General features: G+C 43.7%; 1 protein-coding gene across 1 annotated transcript in view; it reads left to right on the forward strand.

Annotated features, from left to right (window-relative positions):
- Positions 1 to 970: 970 nt before the first annotated feature.
- Positions 971 to 20,173, forward strand: part of OLFM4 (olfactomedin 4) — an 89,307-nt gene continuing 70,104 nt past the window's right edge. Inside the window, exon 1 of the mRNA XM_039555571.1 lies at positions 971 to 1,201. Within this exon, the coding sequence (XP_039411505.1) occupies positions 971 to 1,201 (231 nt within the window). The remainder of the gene's footprint in view (positions 1,202 to 20,173) is intronic.

A 20,173-nucleotide genomic window follows, 5' to 3' on the forward strand; every position in this document is an offset into this window, starting at 1 on the left:
TTTGTGTTCCTGAGTGCCTTGGAATCTTTGTCATGGATCTGGACCACACTGCACAATAGCAAAATGCAAAGCTCAGCTCTGCAGTAAAGAGTTCACACTGTATGGAGATGAAGTTTGCACATACCACCTTTTTCCCCCCAAGACTATGCTCTTGGTTAAACATGAGAGCTCCGACATCAAAGACTGAAGGTCTTACAATCCCAAAGCCAGGATATTTTTCTCTAAACTAAAAAGCGGCAGTGCCTAAAGAGGGCCTAAATGACTTAGGAGGAAATATGACAAGAATGACTGCAGCCCTTTGTATATTAGTTTGCTTTTCTGTATGATTTTCTTTGATACAAAATGTGTTGCTGCTTCACTTATTGTGGAGGTTCTCACATGATTTCCTCAGTCAACAGCAGAACTCCATCAGGAATTCATTAGACAGTGTTTGTACAGATGTAAAGCTCCCTCTAAGTGATCATATTATTATTTATATTGGGCCTGATCCTGACCCTTAGTCACATAAATATTTCCCAAGAAGGCAGCCAACTGATGTGACAGAGAGGACTGCAGCAGTGAATTTAAATACATGCTGCCAAGGCAGCAGTAACATTTTTCCTTCGTACATGTGAGTTTTGTTATTAATCTTAATTCTGGGCATTTTTTTCCTAGTTTTTAATTGATTTTCATGAACTACACTTCTGTATTGTGCACTGTGTACACTTCCTTAAAAATACTTTAAGGTAAGTGAGGAACACCTTACTTTCGTGTTCCAGAAACCATTTTAAACCTTTATCTGTACTTTGTTGTGTGTTCTATCTGGACTTCTGTAAGGTCTTTGACACGATCCCCCACAACATCCTTCTCTCCAAACTTGAGTCATATGGATTTGATGGGGGCACTGGTGAGTGGACGAGGAATTAGTTGCATGGTCTCATCCAGAGGATAGAGGTCACCAGTTCAATGTCCAGATGGACATTGGTGACGAATGGTGTCTCCCAGGGTTCGTAGTGGGACCAGTACTGTTAATATCTTTATCAATGGCATAGACACTGGGATTGAGTGCACCCTCAGCAAGTTTGCAGATGACACCAAGCTGAACGGCGCAGCTGACATGCCTGAGGGATGGGATGCCATCCAGAAGGAGCTGGACAGGCTGGAGAAGTGGAGCCATGGAAATCTCATGAATTTTAACAAGATCAAGTCCAAGGTGCTGCACGTGGGTCAGGGCAATCCCTGGTAGGAGCACAGGCTTGGGAATGAATGGATTGAGATCAGCCTTGCTGACAAGGACTTGGAGATGCTGCTGAAAAACTGGATGTGACCTGGTAATGTGAGCTTGCAGCCCAGAAAGCCAAACACATCCTGGGCTACAACCAAAGCAGTGCGGGCACCAGGTTGAGGGAGGGGATTCTGCCCCTCTGCCTGCTCTGGTGAGACCCCATGTGCAGTGCTGCATCCAGCTCTGGGGTCCTCAACAGAGGAAGGACATGGACTGGAGTGGGTCTGGAGGAGGGTCACAAAAATGATCACAGGGATGGAGTACCTCTGCTATGAAGACAGGCTGGAAGAATTGAGGCTGTTCAGCCTGGAGAAGAGAAGGCTCTGAGGACACCTTATTGTGGCCTTTCAGGACCTAAAGGGAGCTTATAAGAACAACAGGGACAAACGTTTTAGCAGGGACTGCTGCAATAGGACAAGGGGTAATGGCTTTAAATTATTAGAGGGTGGATTTAGAGGAGATGTAAGGAAGAAATTTACAATGGGAGTGGTGAAACACTGGAACAGGAGAAATGGTAGATGGGTAGGTTCCCATCTCTGGAACCACAAGAGATCAGGCTGGATGTGGCTCTGAGCAACCTGATCTAGTTGAAGTTGTCTTTGATAATGGGGGTTGGACTAGATGAACTTTAGAAGCCCCTTCAAACCTAAACTATTCTAGGATTCTCTGGTCACCAATGGGCCAACACAGATGTCAACCTTATGTGATACTGTTGAATTTTGGGTCATTCCTGTAGAACATAGCATTTCTGAGGTCATAGTACCCAGTTATATTGGCTGACAATGCAAAAAGAGAAAAGGTATGTTCTACAACAGGGTAAGAAAGGAAGAACAAAGAGCTTGTTTTTTTCTTCAGAGAGCATAGCAGTAAACATTTGAAGGTGTTGGAGTTAGAACAGATCCTCTCAGTCAGATCCACTCACTCTCAGTGGAGTTAGTGGCTTGTCATCTCAATGCCAGGGGAAACAGCCTGGTTACAGTGAAGGTTGAAGCTGGTGATTGTTTTCAGCATTAAGCTCTGGGATGTTGGTTGGACGAGGTGACCCCAGAGGTGCCTTCCAGCCTAAGCCTATGATTCTGTGGGGATTTATTGCTCAGTCAAGGTTGGAAATGGCATTAGATGTTTCTTTGTCTTGAAAAAGTACTGCCACTGTTGTATGTGTGAGTATGGGTGCACATGTAAAAATGGGAATCCTCTTCTTGCTGCTAGTGAATGTTTTGGCTCTGTGTACATGAGGGACCATGACACCTGCGATGGATAAAACTTGCTCCAGGATGCATACCAAATCTCTGCTGGAGGCAAAGGCTTTCCAGTGGGGGAAGTGTGGTATGACCAATGAAGACTACTTCTGTTCTTCAGAACACACAGTTCATCTTACAATATTCAGTTTGAGACAGGTGGCATAGCAGATTCACCATGCTGCTGCTTCCCGGCAGTGTTGAGTTGAAAGCTTTGTCAAGCACTGGAGAATTGCCACTTTGGAGGCAGAAAGCTAATGTGCAATAGTTAGGATAGAAGAAGTCTCACCAGGGATATAGAGGTACGTGGCTTCCATATGTCTTCATAAAACCACTTGAAAATGGTCCTCTTGATTCTGAGCTCCTGTAAAACCATATTCCTTACATGAATGTAGGTGAAAAAAATCATCTGTCAGTCTGGAGACACTGAGTGGCACAGGGAAGAAATAAGGTTTTAGAAATTAGGTTATGTGCATTAGGTTTTAGAAATGTGCCTTAGGTTTTAGAAATGCACATCTTTCTGAGGCACCCCCGGGAAGCTTGGTCTGTGTATCAGTGTTGAGTACAGTTGGCATATGAGGGCAGAGCAATGATTCCCCTTCCCAAACACCACACATCTTCAGCCCATCTGGAGCACGGCATGGTTAAACCTATGGTGACTGAAGGCTCTATGAATGAATCTAAATGAATGTACTGAAGGTTCCTCCTTGGCCAGCTGTTTGCATCCACTGTCAGGATCCCTCATGCTAGTGACGGATGGCGTGCTGGCGATGACAAATCCTTGCTCTGATGAAGCTGCACAGTGTACGTGGGCTCTGTCTGGCTATGTCCTCTTTAATCAAATGATTTTATAGGGCACAAATACTTCCAGGCTGGTGCTTTTATTTTAGCACAGGCTGGTCTGCGCTGGGCCGACGGCACGTGTCTTGTTGCCTGTCTCCAGCCCAGTTCAGGGCACCTTAGAAGGAATATCTGTTTGTGTTCCAACTGGCTGAGACATAGACTTCAATTTTGTGTGCTCCTTTGCATCCAGGCAATAAATCTTGTAATAGCTTAACTTTTTATATGGATGCTGCCTCAGGCAAGGACTGTGTGGCCTAGAAAACAGGAGGTTTAATATTTTATAAAATTTCCAAATGCTGTTTTGCTGCTACCTCTCCTTGAGTGAATGGAAGCCACAGTGGTTTGATAGACCTCCAGACTCTGAACAGCATCAGGGAACAGAAACAATCATGGACCATCTCAGTTAACTGACATTACACAGAAACCAAACACTGGGGAAAAGTGGTTTGAGTGAAAACATTTGAGGAAATCACAATCCATTTGGAGAATAAGCAAAATCTTAAAAACCCCACCCTGTGCCCTGCAGGTAAGTCATTTAAGGGAAATTGGTCACTTGTCTCTAATAGTAGCAGGGCTGGGGTGTGTTTTGAGCTAAGCAAACAGCTCACGTGAAGGTAGACCTGAGATAAAACAGTGAAGTCAACAGCCTGGCTCTGTTCTTCAGTAGTGTTAGAACTTTGAATTTTTGAGGGGACATTACTGTGGCCACTTTATTTAGGCCTGTTAGGCACCACTTGCTGCAAGCCATTGGGGGGCAGTTGGATTTGTTATGCTGGAGGAGTACCTTGCATCCCCTGAAACAGAAATAATTCCCTTGTTGAGTGTGTGTTAGGACTGATCTGTGTGACAGTGGCACTTACAGATTCATCCATCATCAAGACTGACTTAGGGCAGCTTTTAGATTTTGATGCAGTTGGGGCCCTTTTGTCTTCCTCAACCATCTCTCTGGTCTCAGGACAGAACTTTGAAAAAACAAGTGAAAAACAAACCATGCAGAATGAAAAGAAGCTGAGAGACTCCATGGCGAAGCTTAGGATTGCAGCAATTTGCATTTTTCCGGGCATGACTTACACCTTTCTTGAGGTAAAAAGGATCCTGTCTGCTGCTCTTGGTATCTTATGCAATCTATTCCTACTAGTGCAACACATAAAAGTAGTATCCTGTGATGTAGTCCAATGATTATACCTTGGCTATGGGCTGAAGTTATTGTTGGTAGGACTTGGGTCAGGAAAGCACTTATATGTGTTTCTGCCATGGAATTCCCTAGGGTTGAATGAAAGAGAGGGAGGAGGTAGGGGGTTGTGCCTTTCTCCCTGTCTTTTTTTGGTGCGATGGACTATGACATGTCACATGCTGTGGTTGCATCCACTCTTCAATTTTCCCCCTCAAAATGACTGAAGCCAGCCAGGAAAGGCAACAGTGCTCACTTAAATACTTGAAATGAAACACAGGATTAAATGGTTAGCAGAACTGTATTTGTACAGCCCCTCTGGAGACTGGAATGAATTGGTTTGAGTCAGGAGCTCACACTGCCATTTGCAAGTCCTGCTCAGAATCTCTCATTTTAAGCATAAGCTTAAAATGGTTAGGGAGGAATCCAGTGTTGCAGAACCTGAATGCATTTCATCATTAGCTTATTTTTTTTTTCCAAACAGTTGCTGTTCTGACCACATTTTCAACCAGAGCCATCTGATGCTGAGCAAAAATGAGCAGAATCACTTCTTGGAATTTGTCATCTCCAGGTGGTATTACTACCAGTTGAGAAAAACATCAGATGGCAGAATTCGTATCAGTTTTTCCCAAAAAGAGATGGGGAAGAGACAAGTGATGGCTCTTGAACATGCTTCACTTATTCATCCATGACAACTGAATGGGTTAAAACCTGAAATGTGTTCAGCAAGGGTGAGTGGGACTAAGAACTTCTCCAAAGGTTGTGATAAATTACCTTTGGAAAGCCACTTTGCCTTCACATGGGTGTCAGATGAGGAGTCACCAGGAGGCTGAGCTGGCAGTTCAGGGTGCTAGGGCTTCAGGCTGCTTTTTTCTGTACTTCTTTCCAGCCCTCTGCTCCCATTTTTTATTTTCATACCAGTGCAGCTGCTCAGCTTGGTTCAGCATTGCCTCTGTTTTCTGCATTCCTGCCCTTCGTTCCTGCACAGGTCCTTCACTCCCATCTGTTTCTCCTCCCTCTTACATCAGCCTCTTGTAACATACACCTTGGGATATCAATCCTATAGGCCATCCTCCATGGAGTTTGTTGCCTCTGTGCAGAGAGTAGTGGTGGAGAGTTGCAAACAGCACCAGAGAGAAATCCCAGACAATTAACAATGCAAAAAATAGTCAACCTGGGCTCTGTCTAGTCTCTCTCTCTCTCTTCCCTTCCCCCTCCTTCTCCCTCCCTGCTTCTTTCTTGGGGACTTTGTCCTTTTTTCTGGAGCTGTGCTTGGCATGTTGATGCAGGTCCAGTGTGTGAAAAAACAGGCTGGGTCTGGTTCTGCATTTAAGGGGGATTTCTTTAGAGCCATCTGCCATCTCGAAAATTAAAGCAGGGAAAGGTCATTGGGATAAACCGATTTGCTAAACAAAACGGTTAACAACTCATGAATAAAACTTAAAAAAAAAGAGACTATCCTGAGGGGAGGGGCAAACTTTATAACAATAAAGAAACACACCCCAAAAAACCCACAGTCTGCCCAAGCTGATCTCCACCCACCCCTTTCCAGTTCCTTCCCATCCTTTTGGGGAAGGGACTGGTCCCCTTCTTTACTTCCCGAGCCCCCTCCCTCCTCCTCCTGAGCCCCCGTGCCCTTGTGTATGCCTTTGGAGAGGAGGACTTGCAATCTGTGCCAGGGATGTGGCTGTGAACTTCCTAGTGACTTTCCCGTGATTATGTCCAGGGGCCTTTGTGCCTCCTCTTAGCAAATCTGCAGCAGCAGCAGTAGCAACCAAGTCACTTTTGTCCCTTGCTTGCTTCAGCAATGCCTCCTCCCTTTTGCTAGGTTTCTTGCAGGTCACACACAGGAGCAGTGAGCCTGCCCCTGTACAGACAAGAGAGAACTCACAGCCCGTACAGGCACAAGAAGCAGCAAAATCCTCCTCCTTCCCCTCCCCCATTTCAGCAGTAAGGAATAATAAGGATTATAGGGAAAGCTGGCTGTTGGAATATGGTTCACTGGCCATGCTGGCCACAGCTACTGCACTGCTTATCTGGGCTAAGCCTGACAAGGGAGCAAGCTACCTGAGATGGAAAATAGGAAGTGAGGGAAGCTCACAAGCCACCCATCACCTGCTTTTGTTTCTCTGCCCAGCAATCAGTTCTCTATATTCCCTGATGAGACCTTAGCACAAAACCAAGAAGTAGATAGTGTTTGTGTTTGCTTACCACTCTGCAGGGCCTGCCCTAAGCACCAGTTCTCAGGGGCCCCCTAATGGAAAAAATCCTTAAAATGGTTGCTGTCTGCAAGACCTGCTAGTGGCTATGGGGGTCCTCTTGGAGATGGCTGAAGAGAGCCCCTAAAGATCTGAAAAAAGTTCTTGCAAGGAGCACCGTGAGACTGTTCAAAGGGACTGTCCTTGAGGGTGAGTGTCACATCTACCCACACAGCAGTGCTCTGGATCCTTGTCCTTGCCCTGCCCTCTAAACCACTAAGGTCATGATACAGCCTTGACTATCTTCTCCTTAGGTCTGCCGGAATGATGAGAACTGCCCATAACTTTAAGAAAAGAAGCTTAAAACATCCAGTGCCTAAGGGATTCATGCCTGCCTCTTTATGGGTGATGAGGGCCCAAAGGAGCTGTGTTTGGTTTTATTCCCTCATGTTGTTCTTCTCACCCACAAGTTCATGATGTGGGAAAATCTCCCCCATGCTCTGGAAATTGCCAGAGAAACTCAGGCATCATTTCATCCAGTCAGCAGGGTTTTGTCCATGTGCAACCAAAAAAGCTGTAAGTGTTTTGGTGTGGGATCTCTGGAGTCAGCTTCTTTCTTAAACTCACCAGGCCACGCTGGCAAGCAGCTAGATGGGCTTGCTTCTCCCCCAAACCATGTGTGGAAAAAGCCATGCGCTACCAAGGCCACGGGAAGAGGGTCTGAGAATGCCAAGGTATGGAAATGAGAAGCTAAGCTGTTGGGAGATGGGGTATAATCGGGTCTGGATCCCATCCGAATCACGGTTTCGTCATGGATCAGAACCACTGGCTCTGCTCCCATGGTCCGCTCATGGCTTGCCAAATAGCAGTTTGGGGTGGGGAGTGCTGCCTCGCCTGAGCTGCTGAAGGAAAACTACATGGGCTATTATGTAAGCCCTTTCTAAAGCTACTTTTTGTTGGTATGTTGGGAAAAGTAAGAGCACATTAACAAAATTTCCCATTTATTTATCTGAAGTCTGATGACATCAATTGAAAGACATCCATTCAGCCCGTTCTTTTATAGTGGCTTTTAGTGTGTGCTCTTTTCTCGTTCCTTTCTCCATTTTATTTAGTTTTAGAATGGTTAAAATGAACAGTATTAGGGGAAAATGGAAGTACTTGACTGAAAAGAATTAATGAATATTGTTATAGCTATTGCTACAGCCGAGTTCAGCTTTTCTATTGGTCTTGCAAGTGAAAGCATCAAACAGTCAGAGCAGACAAGGAAGGTCCCTCTGACCATGCAGCTGGCTTTACCATCAAACTCAAGTGGGCAGAAAGGCATTTTCTGTGCTTTTGTTTAACTTCCCAGTGTAAATGAAGTTGGCCTACGTTGCTGATATGCACCTATATCAAACTCATACTTGACTTTATAAATTGTTTATAGAATTCACACCATGAATTTTGCATAAAATAGTTGCAGAAGAATTGTGCCTGGACTATATTTGCTTTTCCATGAGTAAGATGGTGAGTACTTAATGTTTAATTGATTAACAAGCAGGACTGTCCAATACATTTTCTTTCTAAAATGCACAGTATAAAACGAGAATCTGTAACAATAAAGGTCAAAACACCACCAGGAGAAAAATCTCAGGAAGCTTGAGCTGCAGAAACATTTATAAAGAGAAAACTTCAAAATGGGTGATAGAATAAAAAAATGTTGTCTCTGGATTAATTTTTACTCTCATTATGCCTCATTTTCCCTTAACTTGTCCTACACAAGAACATGTAGCTACTGACTGTTGTTTACATATCCAGGTGATTTTTCCTTTGGTTTTAGGAAGTAGAATATGCATTTAATATGTTGCTTACCTGCTTTGATCTTTGACAGTCACTAATACAATTTTAATTTTAATTTTTGGACTTCTGTGCTTATATTTAAAGTATTAACCCTGAAACATCATTCTTCTCCAGGGACAGGATTGCTCCTGACTTGATCTATTTAGAGTTAGAAAGACTCAAAGAGCCCTACAGGGTTGTGGCAAAGCACTTGAGATAAGTGTTTTTTCCCCATGTATTACTTATTTATTAAAGCTGGTGGAGCATAACTAAAATGGAGAAAAAAGACCAAAGAAATACAGAATACAATGGCCTTCAGATTTTAATGGGAGATATGGCTGGAAGCAATTTCTAAATTATTAAATAAATCGATTTTATTTTTGCAGTCACCCTCCAAGGTGTATTTGTCAGCCTTATTATATTAATCTTCGGAGCTATTCAAAACCACTTACAGAGAAACATGTTTTTCCTGGCCACAATTCTTCAGCCCTCCTAATTAAACACGAGATTTACATTATAGGTACAGCATTCTTTCCTTTTCTTTCTCTTTCTCAGCGTTCATTTTTCTTTTCCTCAGTCAGTTCTCCCCATGTTTGGTTTCTATGCCCAAAGACAAGTAGATGTCAGGCTAACAAACCTGTAGGCAGCCCTGTTGCCATTTAAAATTCAAGACCTATTGGCTGCAAACATTTTTAAGATAACATGTGCAGCACAGTCCTGCTTCTACTGTTCACGGAGGATGACAGGGCACAAAGCGTTAAACAGCCTATTTGTGACAGCAGGGTTGTAATAAAAGGTTATTGCACAAAGGAAAATACTTAAAAAAAATATATTTGATTTATCATTTAAGTGGTTCTGTGCTCTCTCACTCTCTCTCCGTGCAGATGCACACTACATAAAATCCATTTGCTCAGCTTTTCCCATGAGTAATCCAACCACAGTGGTTTGGAGCAAAAACCTGAAGAAGCAATTGAGAAAATTCCGGTATTGAAAGTTATTATTAAATGCCCATCGATAAACCAAATGTGCTGGCCTGCTGAGAGGGGGAGAGGAAAATAGTAAAGTATTTATTTCCCGAAGATCAACTTTACAGTCTCCAGCAATTAAAAATGGATAAAGGCAGAGCATTCTTCCCCCTTCCCCCAGTTGTCAGTGGTGCTGGTGCTCAGCACATTGAAGCATGGAAGGAAATTGGGAGCAATTTTTGCTGCTCCCTTTATGGAGGAGAGGGAAGATGCTCTGCTGAGAATGAACACTTCAGAGCAGCGGCATGGGGTGCACCTTTTGTGACCATTCCCTCCACCGGCATCTTTGCTGGAATACAGACTGGGAGAGGTCTGTGAAGAGATGAGTGCATGGAACTCAGAGGTGAGGTACTTTATAGCACACGCCTAGAGGTTGTGCTTTTAAACAGGGTTTCTTTGTACATGCAAAAACATTGCTAGTGTTCTGCTGCTTTCTGTGTGGGTTTACCACAGCGAAACAGAGCACAATGGTACTTAAAATAGATGACTACCTCTCCAGAAAATATACGCCTGCTGTGTAGTGTTCTTCCAGCTGACTCTCTGCTCATTGTTTTTTCCAAGATATGTAATTTTTATTATTACACATTGTACCCATAAATAATATGCAACTTGAGAAAGAATGAAAACATTCCTCAGCTCAATTAAAAAGCAGGTTATCTCAAGGCTAGAGCTGTTGCCAAGTACATAATGGCTGTTTCACTTTACTGCCACAATCACTTTATTGCCAGAGCCAGGCTCATTACTTTGGGCTACTGTGCATCTCAAGGCTTTGCTCTGAGCAATGCAGAAGCTGGGTAGCTGCCTCATCTCAGGAACTGCTCTGGGAAACACTGTGCCTCTTGCACACCTCCCAACTTCAGCTTTGCTGCAGGGGACAATAATTCACTGTTAATCTATGGGCAGCAAATTACATCAAGTCTTGTGCTGAGCAAGGTGTTTGGGAGCAGAGCCCATTCCCCACTTCTCTTTATACCCTCACTGCTGCTTCCCCCTCCCTGTAGCCCCCAACTCTGTGAGCTGACAGATGGGCCCATGCCCACTGGTTTTCATTCTGTTGGATGCATGGTGAAATGAGCCTGGGCAAGGCACAGCCTGGAAGTTCCTCTTCTCTTGTGCAGCTCCTCTCCTTAAGCTGCACTTGAATCCTCTGTTGTGAGGGCACAGGGTGGGATGGCCGCAGGAACAGACCCACACCACTCAGTGATGTACCATCAAACTTTTTTTACTTAGCAAGGTGAGTTTACTGGCTGGATAGTGATTTTTTTATTCCAAGAATTCTGCTCTATCACATACAGATGCACAACACACATTAATCAGACCCCCACCCTCACTGCAGTCTAGACCAGCACCCCAGACCCTGGGGGGCAGATGCTTGCTCTGACAGAGGGACATGTCAGGTCCTTGGTGGCAGCTGGGCCCCTCCACGGGGTAGTTCCACCTGGGGCAATAGCTGCTTCACTGTGTCAGCTGTCCTAGTACACACGTTCTCCTGCCCCCAGGAGACTGCTGTTTTTAACTATTTATTACTTTCTAAATTAGACTGTTGGCATAAGCTGCCAATGACTTTGCTAATTACATTGCCCCAGGCCAGTCTCTCTGACTTACTCCTTACTAAGGCCAATTAGCAGTTGCCAGAGTGGTTCTGTCACCCACTGGCCTGCCGCCCCAAATGTGAGCTTAATGACAGTTATATAACAAAGTTCACCTAAACCTCGGTTTTCTGGATCATTATTTCAATCAGATAGAGCTGGGCAGATGCAGGCAAGGCCTCACAGGGGTCTTTTGGGGATGCTAGCACCTACCTTATGGCCCAGGACCTTCTCAATAGAGACGTCACCAATGGTTTTGAAAGAAATGTCTAGAACCCTACCTGGTCCTCTTCTATCTCAGCCTTCCCATGACTTCTTCCGAATACTTTGAAACTAATTTGAAAGCAGACACAGGACAAGCTCCATCTGCCCTGTGCATGAGATAAAACCACTTTTCCATGACACATGAGGTCATATAACACACATCTCTCTTGGTGATTGTAACAGAGAAACTGCTGGTTTTCCTGCCTCCATGTAAACCTTCAGGACATGCATGAAGATAAGGCAGCGCCATGGAGCAGGAGGGGGAGAATGTGTGTTTCCATCCTTTTCTTGCAGTCCCTTAATGATGCAGGACCCCTGCTCAGAGGAGAAATGGCTGGTGATGCTGACAGTGAACACATTGGTCAGTCTCATTTTTCAGTGGGGCACTCCACCAGAAAGCCTGAGAGGTTTTGTGGGGTTCCTGAAGAGAGAAACAAGCCTTGTGTAACACAGACTCAGAGAAGAGACTATGCAGCCCTGTTGGTAGGTAAATGGTGCTGTTTTTTTAACCTTGTTCTGTTTTTAAGCTTATTTAAATTATGCCAATGCAAGGGCCTTGGTGGGCCAATTAGTCAAACATTGCTGTTGATTTTAATCATGGAAATTACACAAGGCTGAAGCTTTTCTCCTTTGGTTTTTCTCATCTGCACTCCACTGTGGAATGTGATTGCACTACTTATGTTTATGATATCAGTGCCAGAGCTTGATGTAAACTAGTCCATCTGGGTTCTGCTAGCGAGGTAGCAACGGCAGCAAAAAACTTCACCCAAGGTTTGCATGACCATCACTGTAACATTACAGACACAGGATTTAGTTCCATTTTTATTTACCAGCCAGCTGGGGTGAGAAAGGAGGCATGGTCAAAACTGGGGAAGAAGGCAGTTGGCAAGGATGCCCCTTTTACTCAGAATATAGGGAAAAATGATAAAAAAGGACTAAGAAGGAGAGCTGATCTAGCACAACATGGCTTTTGCCCACAAGGGTGACAATGCTGAAATGGAGATGGTTTATTGAGGTTTTCAGGTGGAGGGGAACTAGGCATGATTTTGACAACAGGCTCAACAGAACCAGCTGGAACAGGTCCATTGCACTCATGTCTCTGGACGGCAGTCTGTACACCAACACACAATTAGTTCTGAGGATGAATAGGCTCATGTCACCAGACCTTTCCCAACTGGAGCAACAAAATGGCTACTTAGAATATACAGTAAATCCCATTCCTTCAGGACTGTGGTGCTGGCAACTCATCCCCAGAGATTCACTTCACTGAATTACTTCATGCAGTTGTTTGTGTAGGCAGCAATAAAGTCTTTGCACATGCCTTTGAAAGTAATTTATGGTGAGCACTGTAGAGTTCGCTAAGTATTCCTGGTGCTAAATTCTTTACAGGGAATCATTTGAACATGATGATATCCTTACCCACTTTCAAAGGCAGAATTGGAGAGGTTTTAATGATAGCCACTGTCTATGCATTTTATGCATTTTGGCTGAGTTTTTCAAAGCATGTGGGTAATGAGGACATCCAATTCCCATTAATTTTAGAGGCACCTTAAAAGGCTTTATAAATCTCAGCCTTTATGCTCTAGCCAAGAAGGGAAGATTGATTTCCATAATGAGAAAAATTTTAGCGAAGTACTGATAGCGTACTATAATAATGTCCATGACAGCTCACAGAAAAATTAACCTCATTATCTGTGCCATGTATGAATTTCTCTTCTTAGTGGCTTACCTTGCCATATCAAGGTAGTTGAAGGCTGCGACTGCTAGTGTGGTCGATGTTACATTAAGGCTGAAATTGCTAAGGACTTATCTTTTTTCTGCTATCCTCCTGGACTCATGAAGTTGCTTAGATTGCTTTACATGGCAATGTCACTTAGATTGGACAAAAATTTGTCTAGGAAACATTTTCCTACTCCTAGAGCTTCTAGACATGTCTTGTAGGAGCTGAGGTTTTCCTGGAAAGATTTTTTCAGTTCAGATCAGTTCAGCTTTGATCACTTTTGACCACTCTTTTTATGGTATTTTCTTCTTCCCTTAGGTTTTTCTGTGCTTTCCTTTTGATTGAGTGGAATTTGTGCTTTCTTCTGTAAATCTGTGATTCTTAAGCAGACTGGAGACTTTATATAATTTCTGTGAACTACAAGCTTATATATAAGCTAATATATTTCAGCCCTTGGATTGCTCACTGGCTGTTTTCAAAAAAATTTTACTTTAGGTTCATAATTTTGAACTTGAGCTGCTTTGGTTGTATATAAGGGGTAAAATGATGTCTTTGCTAAAGACAGTGATGTGGGAGAGAGAGACAGTGCTCTTTGTTCACATGCATGTGTTTGTGTATAATGTGGGCGTTTGTTTTTAATTCAGAAATTGCATGCATGTAAATTGCAATTGATACACGTATCTTTAGCTGTAGAAACACATAGATATGGGTATCTGTCAGAGCAGCTCTCATTATTGCTGTCTCTCAGCACCTGTGGCTTCACCTTCCAAAACTCCCAGTGCTTCTCATCTTACATCCCCAGGCTCATGTGGGCAAACTGAGGCCAGGGCTGCCAGCTGGAGTGAGTGACACTTTTTGCATGCACCATGTAATTTAGCAGGTGAGGGGCGTAAACACTGATCTCTTGATGTACAATGGTTATATACAAGTGGTGGGACCTGGTAGTTCCTCCTGGCTGCTGGTTCTGGTTACAGAGCATGGCCATGTTCTGCCTGTTGAGGTGGGCTGAACACTTGATGTGGAGCAGCCCCTTCTGTGTCCCAATTCCTGTATAGTGGCAGCCACCCCCTGCCTCCTGCACCTACCTCTTCACTGACCACCCGTCTTATGAATGGGTCTTGATATAGAAAGAGCTACCATAGTACATATAATGTATTTAACACCTATATTCTCGGTTGGATGGGGTTCAGCTGGCCTAGCTTCAGCACCACACCAGGTTTGTGCTCAGTGTCTGAGCTCCTGTTATTCCAGATGTAGGCACAACAGCTCTCCAGGCTCTGCTGACCAGATAGTGACAGGGCACAATACCTGATCACAAGGAAAACCACAACATGTAACCGTGGCTCATGGACTTAGTTCATACCTATGTCATAGATACCTCAGGGTGGGGAAAACTCAACACACCGCTAGACACTGTGTTGGGCTCATTGCTGTGCAAACGTATTGAAAGACCATTCCTACAGTTCGGCAGACAAGCTGTATAAACTCAGCAGCTTTGTATGGAGAGGTTTTACTGGGAGATGTGGTGCTGTACTGTGTACTCTCCAAAGAAGAACTGTGCATTTAGTTCCTTCTGTGGAAGTTTGCATGGGAATGAAAATGTGAATTATTTGGCTCAGGTCAGTCTGTATTATGCGGTTTGCTGAAAAATGTATTGGTTTCTTACAGGCAAAGCTATTCCCATGAATGCACAACACTAAATTAATCTTTGTTATATGCCCAGTGAGTTACACTTGGGGTGAGTTTCATCCAGAATTTTTATAGGTATCAGAATTATATAAAGCCATAATTATTAAATGCTTCCTTTTTTTAGAGCTGCAATATGTAATTGTCATGTAGGTTGCTGTAGTTTATGCCTTTAGTTACATTGCCAAGGTACTTAATGTTTAATAAAATCCTTTCATAACCCTTTGTCATTAATACATAACTTGAAAGAGCTGGGACAACAGCTGTGGAATCTAAATGAAGCAGTGTACTTGGCACTTTTTAGTCTTCCTCATTATCTATCTTTCAAAGTAGGCTAGTGCTAAAACAAACAGACTTCCTGGAAAGTATTATTAAGACATACAACACTAGTGCTGTAGGAAGGAGCCCTGTGAAACAATTGTATATAGTGTAATTTTGTTGATAATGTTTATTTCTTTCAGAAAAAAACCTGAAAACAGTATCTTCTTAGAACAAAATGTTCATTGAAATGTTTTTCTTATTCTTTTTTTTAATAAAGTTACTCTGTAGGCCTAATAAAGTTCCTTTACTAAGCAATTATGGCATTTTGTTCATTATGCATTACACCTTGTCACATGCGATGAAGGAAACAGCAAAGCCTTTCTCTGTCCTTGAAAACCAAAAATGTAAATAGTGACATTAGTCCCAAGGGAAGATCTGTGTTAACTGTGGAGCACTGCGTTAGAAATCCTGGGTATTGTATGTCCCCATTGTTTAGTTAGTGCGGGGTGGTTACTGTGGGATTTAAACCATATGTCACTTGAATTCCAAAATTGGCCTTTTCAGTCAGCTGTGCTTTATCATTCAGTATTGATCACAGATAATATGCTTTGCAAATTAGGGGTGGTTACAGTGCCTTTGTCCATAATAGATGTTGTCATTCATGTAGAATAGCCTGAAAGTGAAGAACATTTTAAATGGGGTTAAAGCTTCTATAGTCATCATTAATGAATTTTCTAATGCTGTCTGGATTCCATAATCGTGTGAAGATCAATAGCTATTACAGTATAATGTAAACAAACAGAGAATCCATTAGGAATGGAGGGGTTGCACTGAAGCATTTTACTTCTTGCCTAAAATGGTACATTAGTTATTACCAGGGCAAAACTGAATAATTGAGTGTATAAAACACAGCCTGAACAAGATAGTGATTAATGAAAGTGAGGCTATAGCTGAACGAAGTCTTAGTACCTTTTTTAAGTGAAATGAATTTGAACAAATTTAGCTGCAGTAACAGGATCCCTTTTAGGTATTGCTGTGAGACTGGAATACTTATGAGCTGGATGTTTGAAAACAGTGAAGTAACAAGACAGTTTTGTTGTCTCACACCAACACTTACATTGTGGCAGTGCGTAGATGCTCTGCTGGGGTGGGGACCTGCATTACCACTGGCACAGGAGGAATACAGAGGAAATTGAAGCTCTTGTCCCTGAAGGGCATGGTCTGAAATATAAGAATAAGAAATAAACAAGGAGGTGAAGGGATGACAGGAAGAATGGCTGGTGTTGAGCTTTTCTCAGAGTATTTTAGCATAGTCTGGATAGCTGTGAATCTCTCATCCAGCTGGTGGTAGCAGCCTCCCCCTAAGTCCGTTGCTGGCTTTTGGCATTGTGAGCATTCGCTGTTGCAGAATGACTGAACATTGAACTCAGATAACAGCACAGCAAAATCCACCACAATTGTGGGGGTATACTTACAGCTTTTACCGGCTAGGCTAGTAGTTTAATGCCTTAGAAAGCCTCGAGCAGCCTAGAGGTAGCACGGGCAATCCAGCATTTCAGTAGCTCTAAAAGCGGTAAAATGGTAGCTGCGAATCTAATAACACCAGCAGAAGCAAAGAGGGAGAAATACAGCTCCCAGCTTGCCTAATTTCCCGCAATTAGAAGCTTTCAAAAGAAACAGAAGCACACAGATGTTCGCAGAAAGAGTTGCAAAGCCAAAAGAGGGTAGGCCCTGCCTTGGTCCTCTCTTATACTCAGAGAAGGGGAAAGGGGCGGACTGGGGGCGGACCCGGGGTGACCGGCCAGTGAGACACTGCTAAAGAGTTTGAGTTACATTTGGTTTTGCCCGTGCTTGGAACAAAGGGGTTCAGCTTGGGGAGGGGGAGGGGAAGGGGAAGCGGAAGCTCGGAGCAGGCAGCAGCACACAATGGAGCCTGATAAAGTGCACGTCTTTTGTACAGTCTGTGATACTGTGTCACACGTGTACTTTCTGTAGAGCTTCATTAGCTTGATTGCAATGACAAACTCAGAGGTATTTCTTCTCATTGTTGTGTACCATTAACTGAAACTCTCCTTAGCACATAATAGAAGAAGCTGAGACCTGGGCACTTCTCAGGGTTTTGGGAGGCTGAGCCTGTGGAGGCCTATTGGTGCTCCCGTACAGCACTTGGTCAAGGCTGTGACAGTGTATTTACATGGAGGGAGGATAACTGCCCAAGACTGAAATGTGTGTCACACTCTACCTGCCAGCCTTCAGTGGGAAATGTCACCTGGAATATCTGTCATGCTGCAGAAAACTGCTCCAGTCTATTTCCCTGTCTGCTTACCTACATTACAAAAGAAATAAGAGATGCGTGAGCCCAGGATGTGGCACAGCCCCAGTTTGTGGTGGTTTGTTGCATACTGCTTTGTGGTTGGTTGACTTTTTAAGGGGAACTGTGGTGTGACACCAGAAGACCCACCTGCCTTGACTGCCACTGGATTTCTCAAGGATTCCCAAGTGTGGTTTTTTATGCTGTAGTGCAAACCTTACCATGACTTTTTGATTTGGATATTCATAAACCCACATGTGCTGCATATCTGGGGTCTAATAAGAGCTGACCCTCACTCAGCAGACTTTCCTACATAGTGCCATTAATGTCTCTACTATGCCCCCTATTTTCAGGAAATGTACAGGAACTTCGAGTCAGCTGTTCCTCTGTGATGTTTGAAACAGCTTGAAGGCAGACCATATGGAACAAACAAACAGAGGAACTGCATCTCCATAAGAACCTGAGGAACAGAAACGGGACAAGAGGCTTCTATCTCAAAGAAGTTTCCTCTCCATAAGACACCACAACTGAAATACAACACAGCATGTCACTCGTGTGAATATAAAGCTATTGCTTTCCATTTACCAGCACTTACACCCTCTGAGGAGCCCAATCAGTTATGAACATATACTGGGGAGACTTCTCTGTCCTGTCTGTGATGCTGAGATCTCCACTCATGTCGCTGCTTCCATTTCTGCAGCGAGGCACAGAAGAGCATTTGGCTTAATCTTTCCTGAGCTGACAGTTTGCTATTTGTGGCATTTTCTCAGATTACATACTCTGTATCTGACAGTAGCTTGTGATTTTCAGCAAGTGGAATGCAAGGGAATGACATGCATCCCTGGAAGTCTAGTAACACATCCACAGTGGGCTATTCTCAGAACCCTGAAACACTGAGCCTCTGTGAACAAAGGGCCTAGAGAGCCTGGATCCACTGGTGCCTCCAGCCAGGCACAATTGTCCCCATGTTTGCTATCCAACTTCCAAAGTATTACTTGATTTTTGTCTGCGTGCAGATTTGCAGGACTGAACCCAAAGAGCTAATGTTATTTCAAACCTGGATTTTCTTTTTTTTTTTGTGTCTAAGAAATAAACCTGCTGTAATTACCCTGGTCTGAAACTTGGCTGAGAGGAAAAAAGGGTGAAAGCGTAGTGTAATTTTCTGCTATTTCTGATTCCTGAGATCCTTCTGGAGCCTTCAAATTTTGTGCAACTATCGTGTCTCCTGGAACATTTTTCTGTCATTCTAAATTGTCTTGCATTTGTTGTAAGCTCTTGAGGCTAATTGCTGCAGAGCCGCACAATTAGTCCTCAGTGCAGATCCAGTGTGGGTGCAGATCCACCATGGCTGACTCTGAGCATAACTAGTTTGGTTTCTGTGGCTTATTCTTTCAGAGACAGCACTGGCAGAGCAAGGCTATATCCTTTCCTTGCCCTGCAGGGACAGGGAAGCATTTTAGTCACTCTTGCACCACTGAGGTGCCTGTACACTGCAGGCAGCCCAGGCCTGTGGGCACTGTGTGTCCATGACCTGGGAATGGCGGGAGCCTGTGTTGGGCTCTTCATGGAGCTAAGCCCCATACAAAAATGGTCATCCCAGCTCTGCTATTAAATTAGACAGAACCCAAGGACAGGGTGCAGGCTCTGAGGAGAAGTGACACAACCTGGCTTGAGTCCCAAAACAAAGTCTTCTCTCCAAAACAAAGTAGCCTCGTGCAAACTGCATACTTAGCAAAGTCCAAGGTCTGTGCTAGTCTGTTAAGGGTGCCGAGGCATTGTGTGGGAGACAGTAAATTGTTATGGGGCAAACCCACATGCCAGGGAATGTGCTAAGAATTAACCAGTATACACAACTGCAGAGCAGGGCTCAAGCCCCCACCCTGGCTTTGGTTTATTTTCCTGTACAATCTGCTGGAACCAGGGTGGCTCCTGAAAAATCTCCAGATTTGCTTCTACTCTGCAGAGGTGAGCTCACACTTGGCAGTGCTTTGCAATGAGGTGAGCTTGCTCTGCCTGCATTTTGAGTGGACTCAGTCTCATTCTGCCTCTACTGAGAGCCGAGAGCAAGCCTTGTGACCATGCTAGCATGCTGCTTTGGCTGCATAAACTCTGCAGAGTTCCAGGATTTATTACTTTCAGCTCAGGGCTGGGCGAAGGTGTTACCAAAACTTCATTTTGTCCATAAGTAAACTTGGTCCTCATAACATCTGATACCTGGGGTCAAAGTGCCACAGGAAATACATCCTGTGCCACCCACTGCACCAGTTTGCTGGGATGGCAAATTTCACCTGAGTTAACAAACTGTCCAGAAATTCTGCACCTTGGGGAAGGGCGTAGGGAGATACTCCAGGAACAGTGAGGCTCACTAGCTCTGGGTCTGTGCCAGGTCCTGGTTTTCCCAGGGAATCACACAGGGTTTCTCCATGCTTTCTTCTCCAGAATGTGTATTTTCCAAACTTTCTCCATGGCTTTTGATATTTTAAATTCCCATTTTTCTGAAAATAGAGACAGACATATTTTTGTCTGATAATAAATGACAAATAGCCAAATTGTTCATGTTCAGGATTTGAAATTCCTCAGTGTCCTGTACTGATTTGAAAAGAACTGTTCCCTTTAAAAGAGAAGTTTCTGAGTAAGTGCTGCTGGACACACTTATTTTTGGTAGCTTTTATATGGAATGTGCTTCAGGCTTCTGTCAGGTGACAGTGGGACTCCAAAATCCTGTATGTTACTGTACTTAACTTTAGATTTCTTTGTACTGACTTTACATTATATTTTCTAGGAT

The sequence above is a fragment of the Corvus cornix genome, chromosome 1 (genome assembly GCF_000738735.6).
Source record: "Corvus cornix cornix isolate S_Up_H32 chromosome 1, ASM73873v5, whole genome shotgun sequence".
NCBI lineage: Eukaryota > Metazoa > Chordata > Aves > Passeriformes > Corvidae > Corvus > Corvus cornix.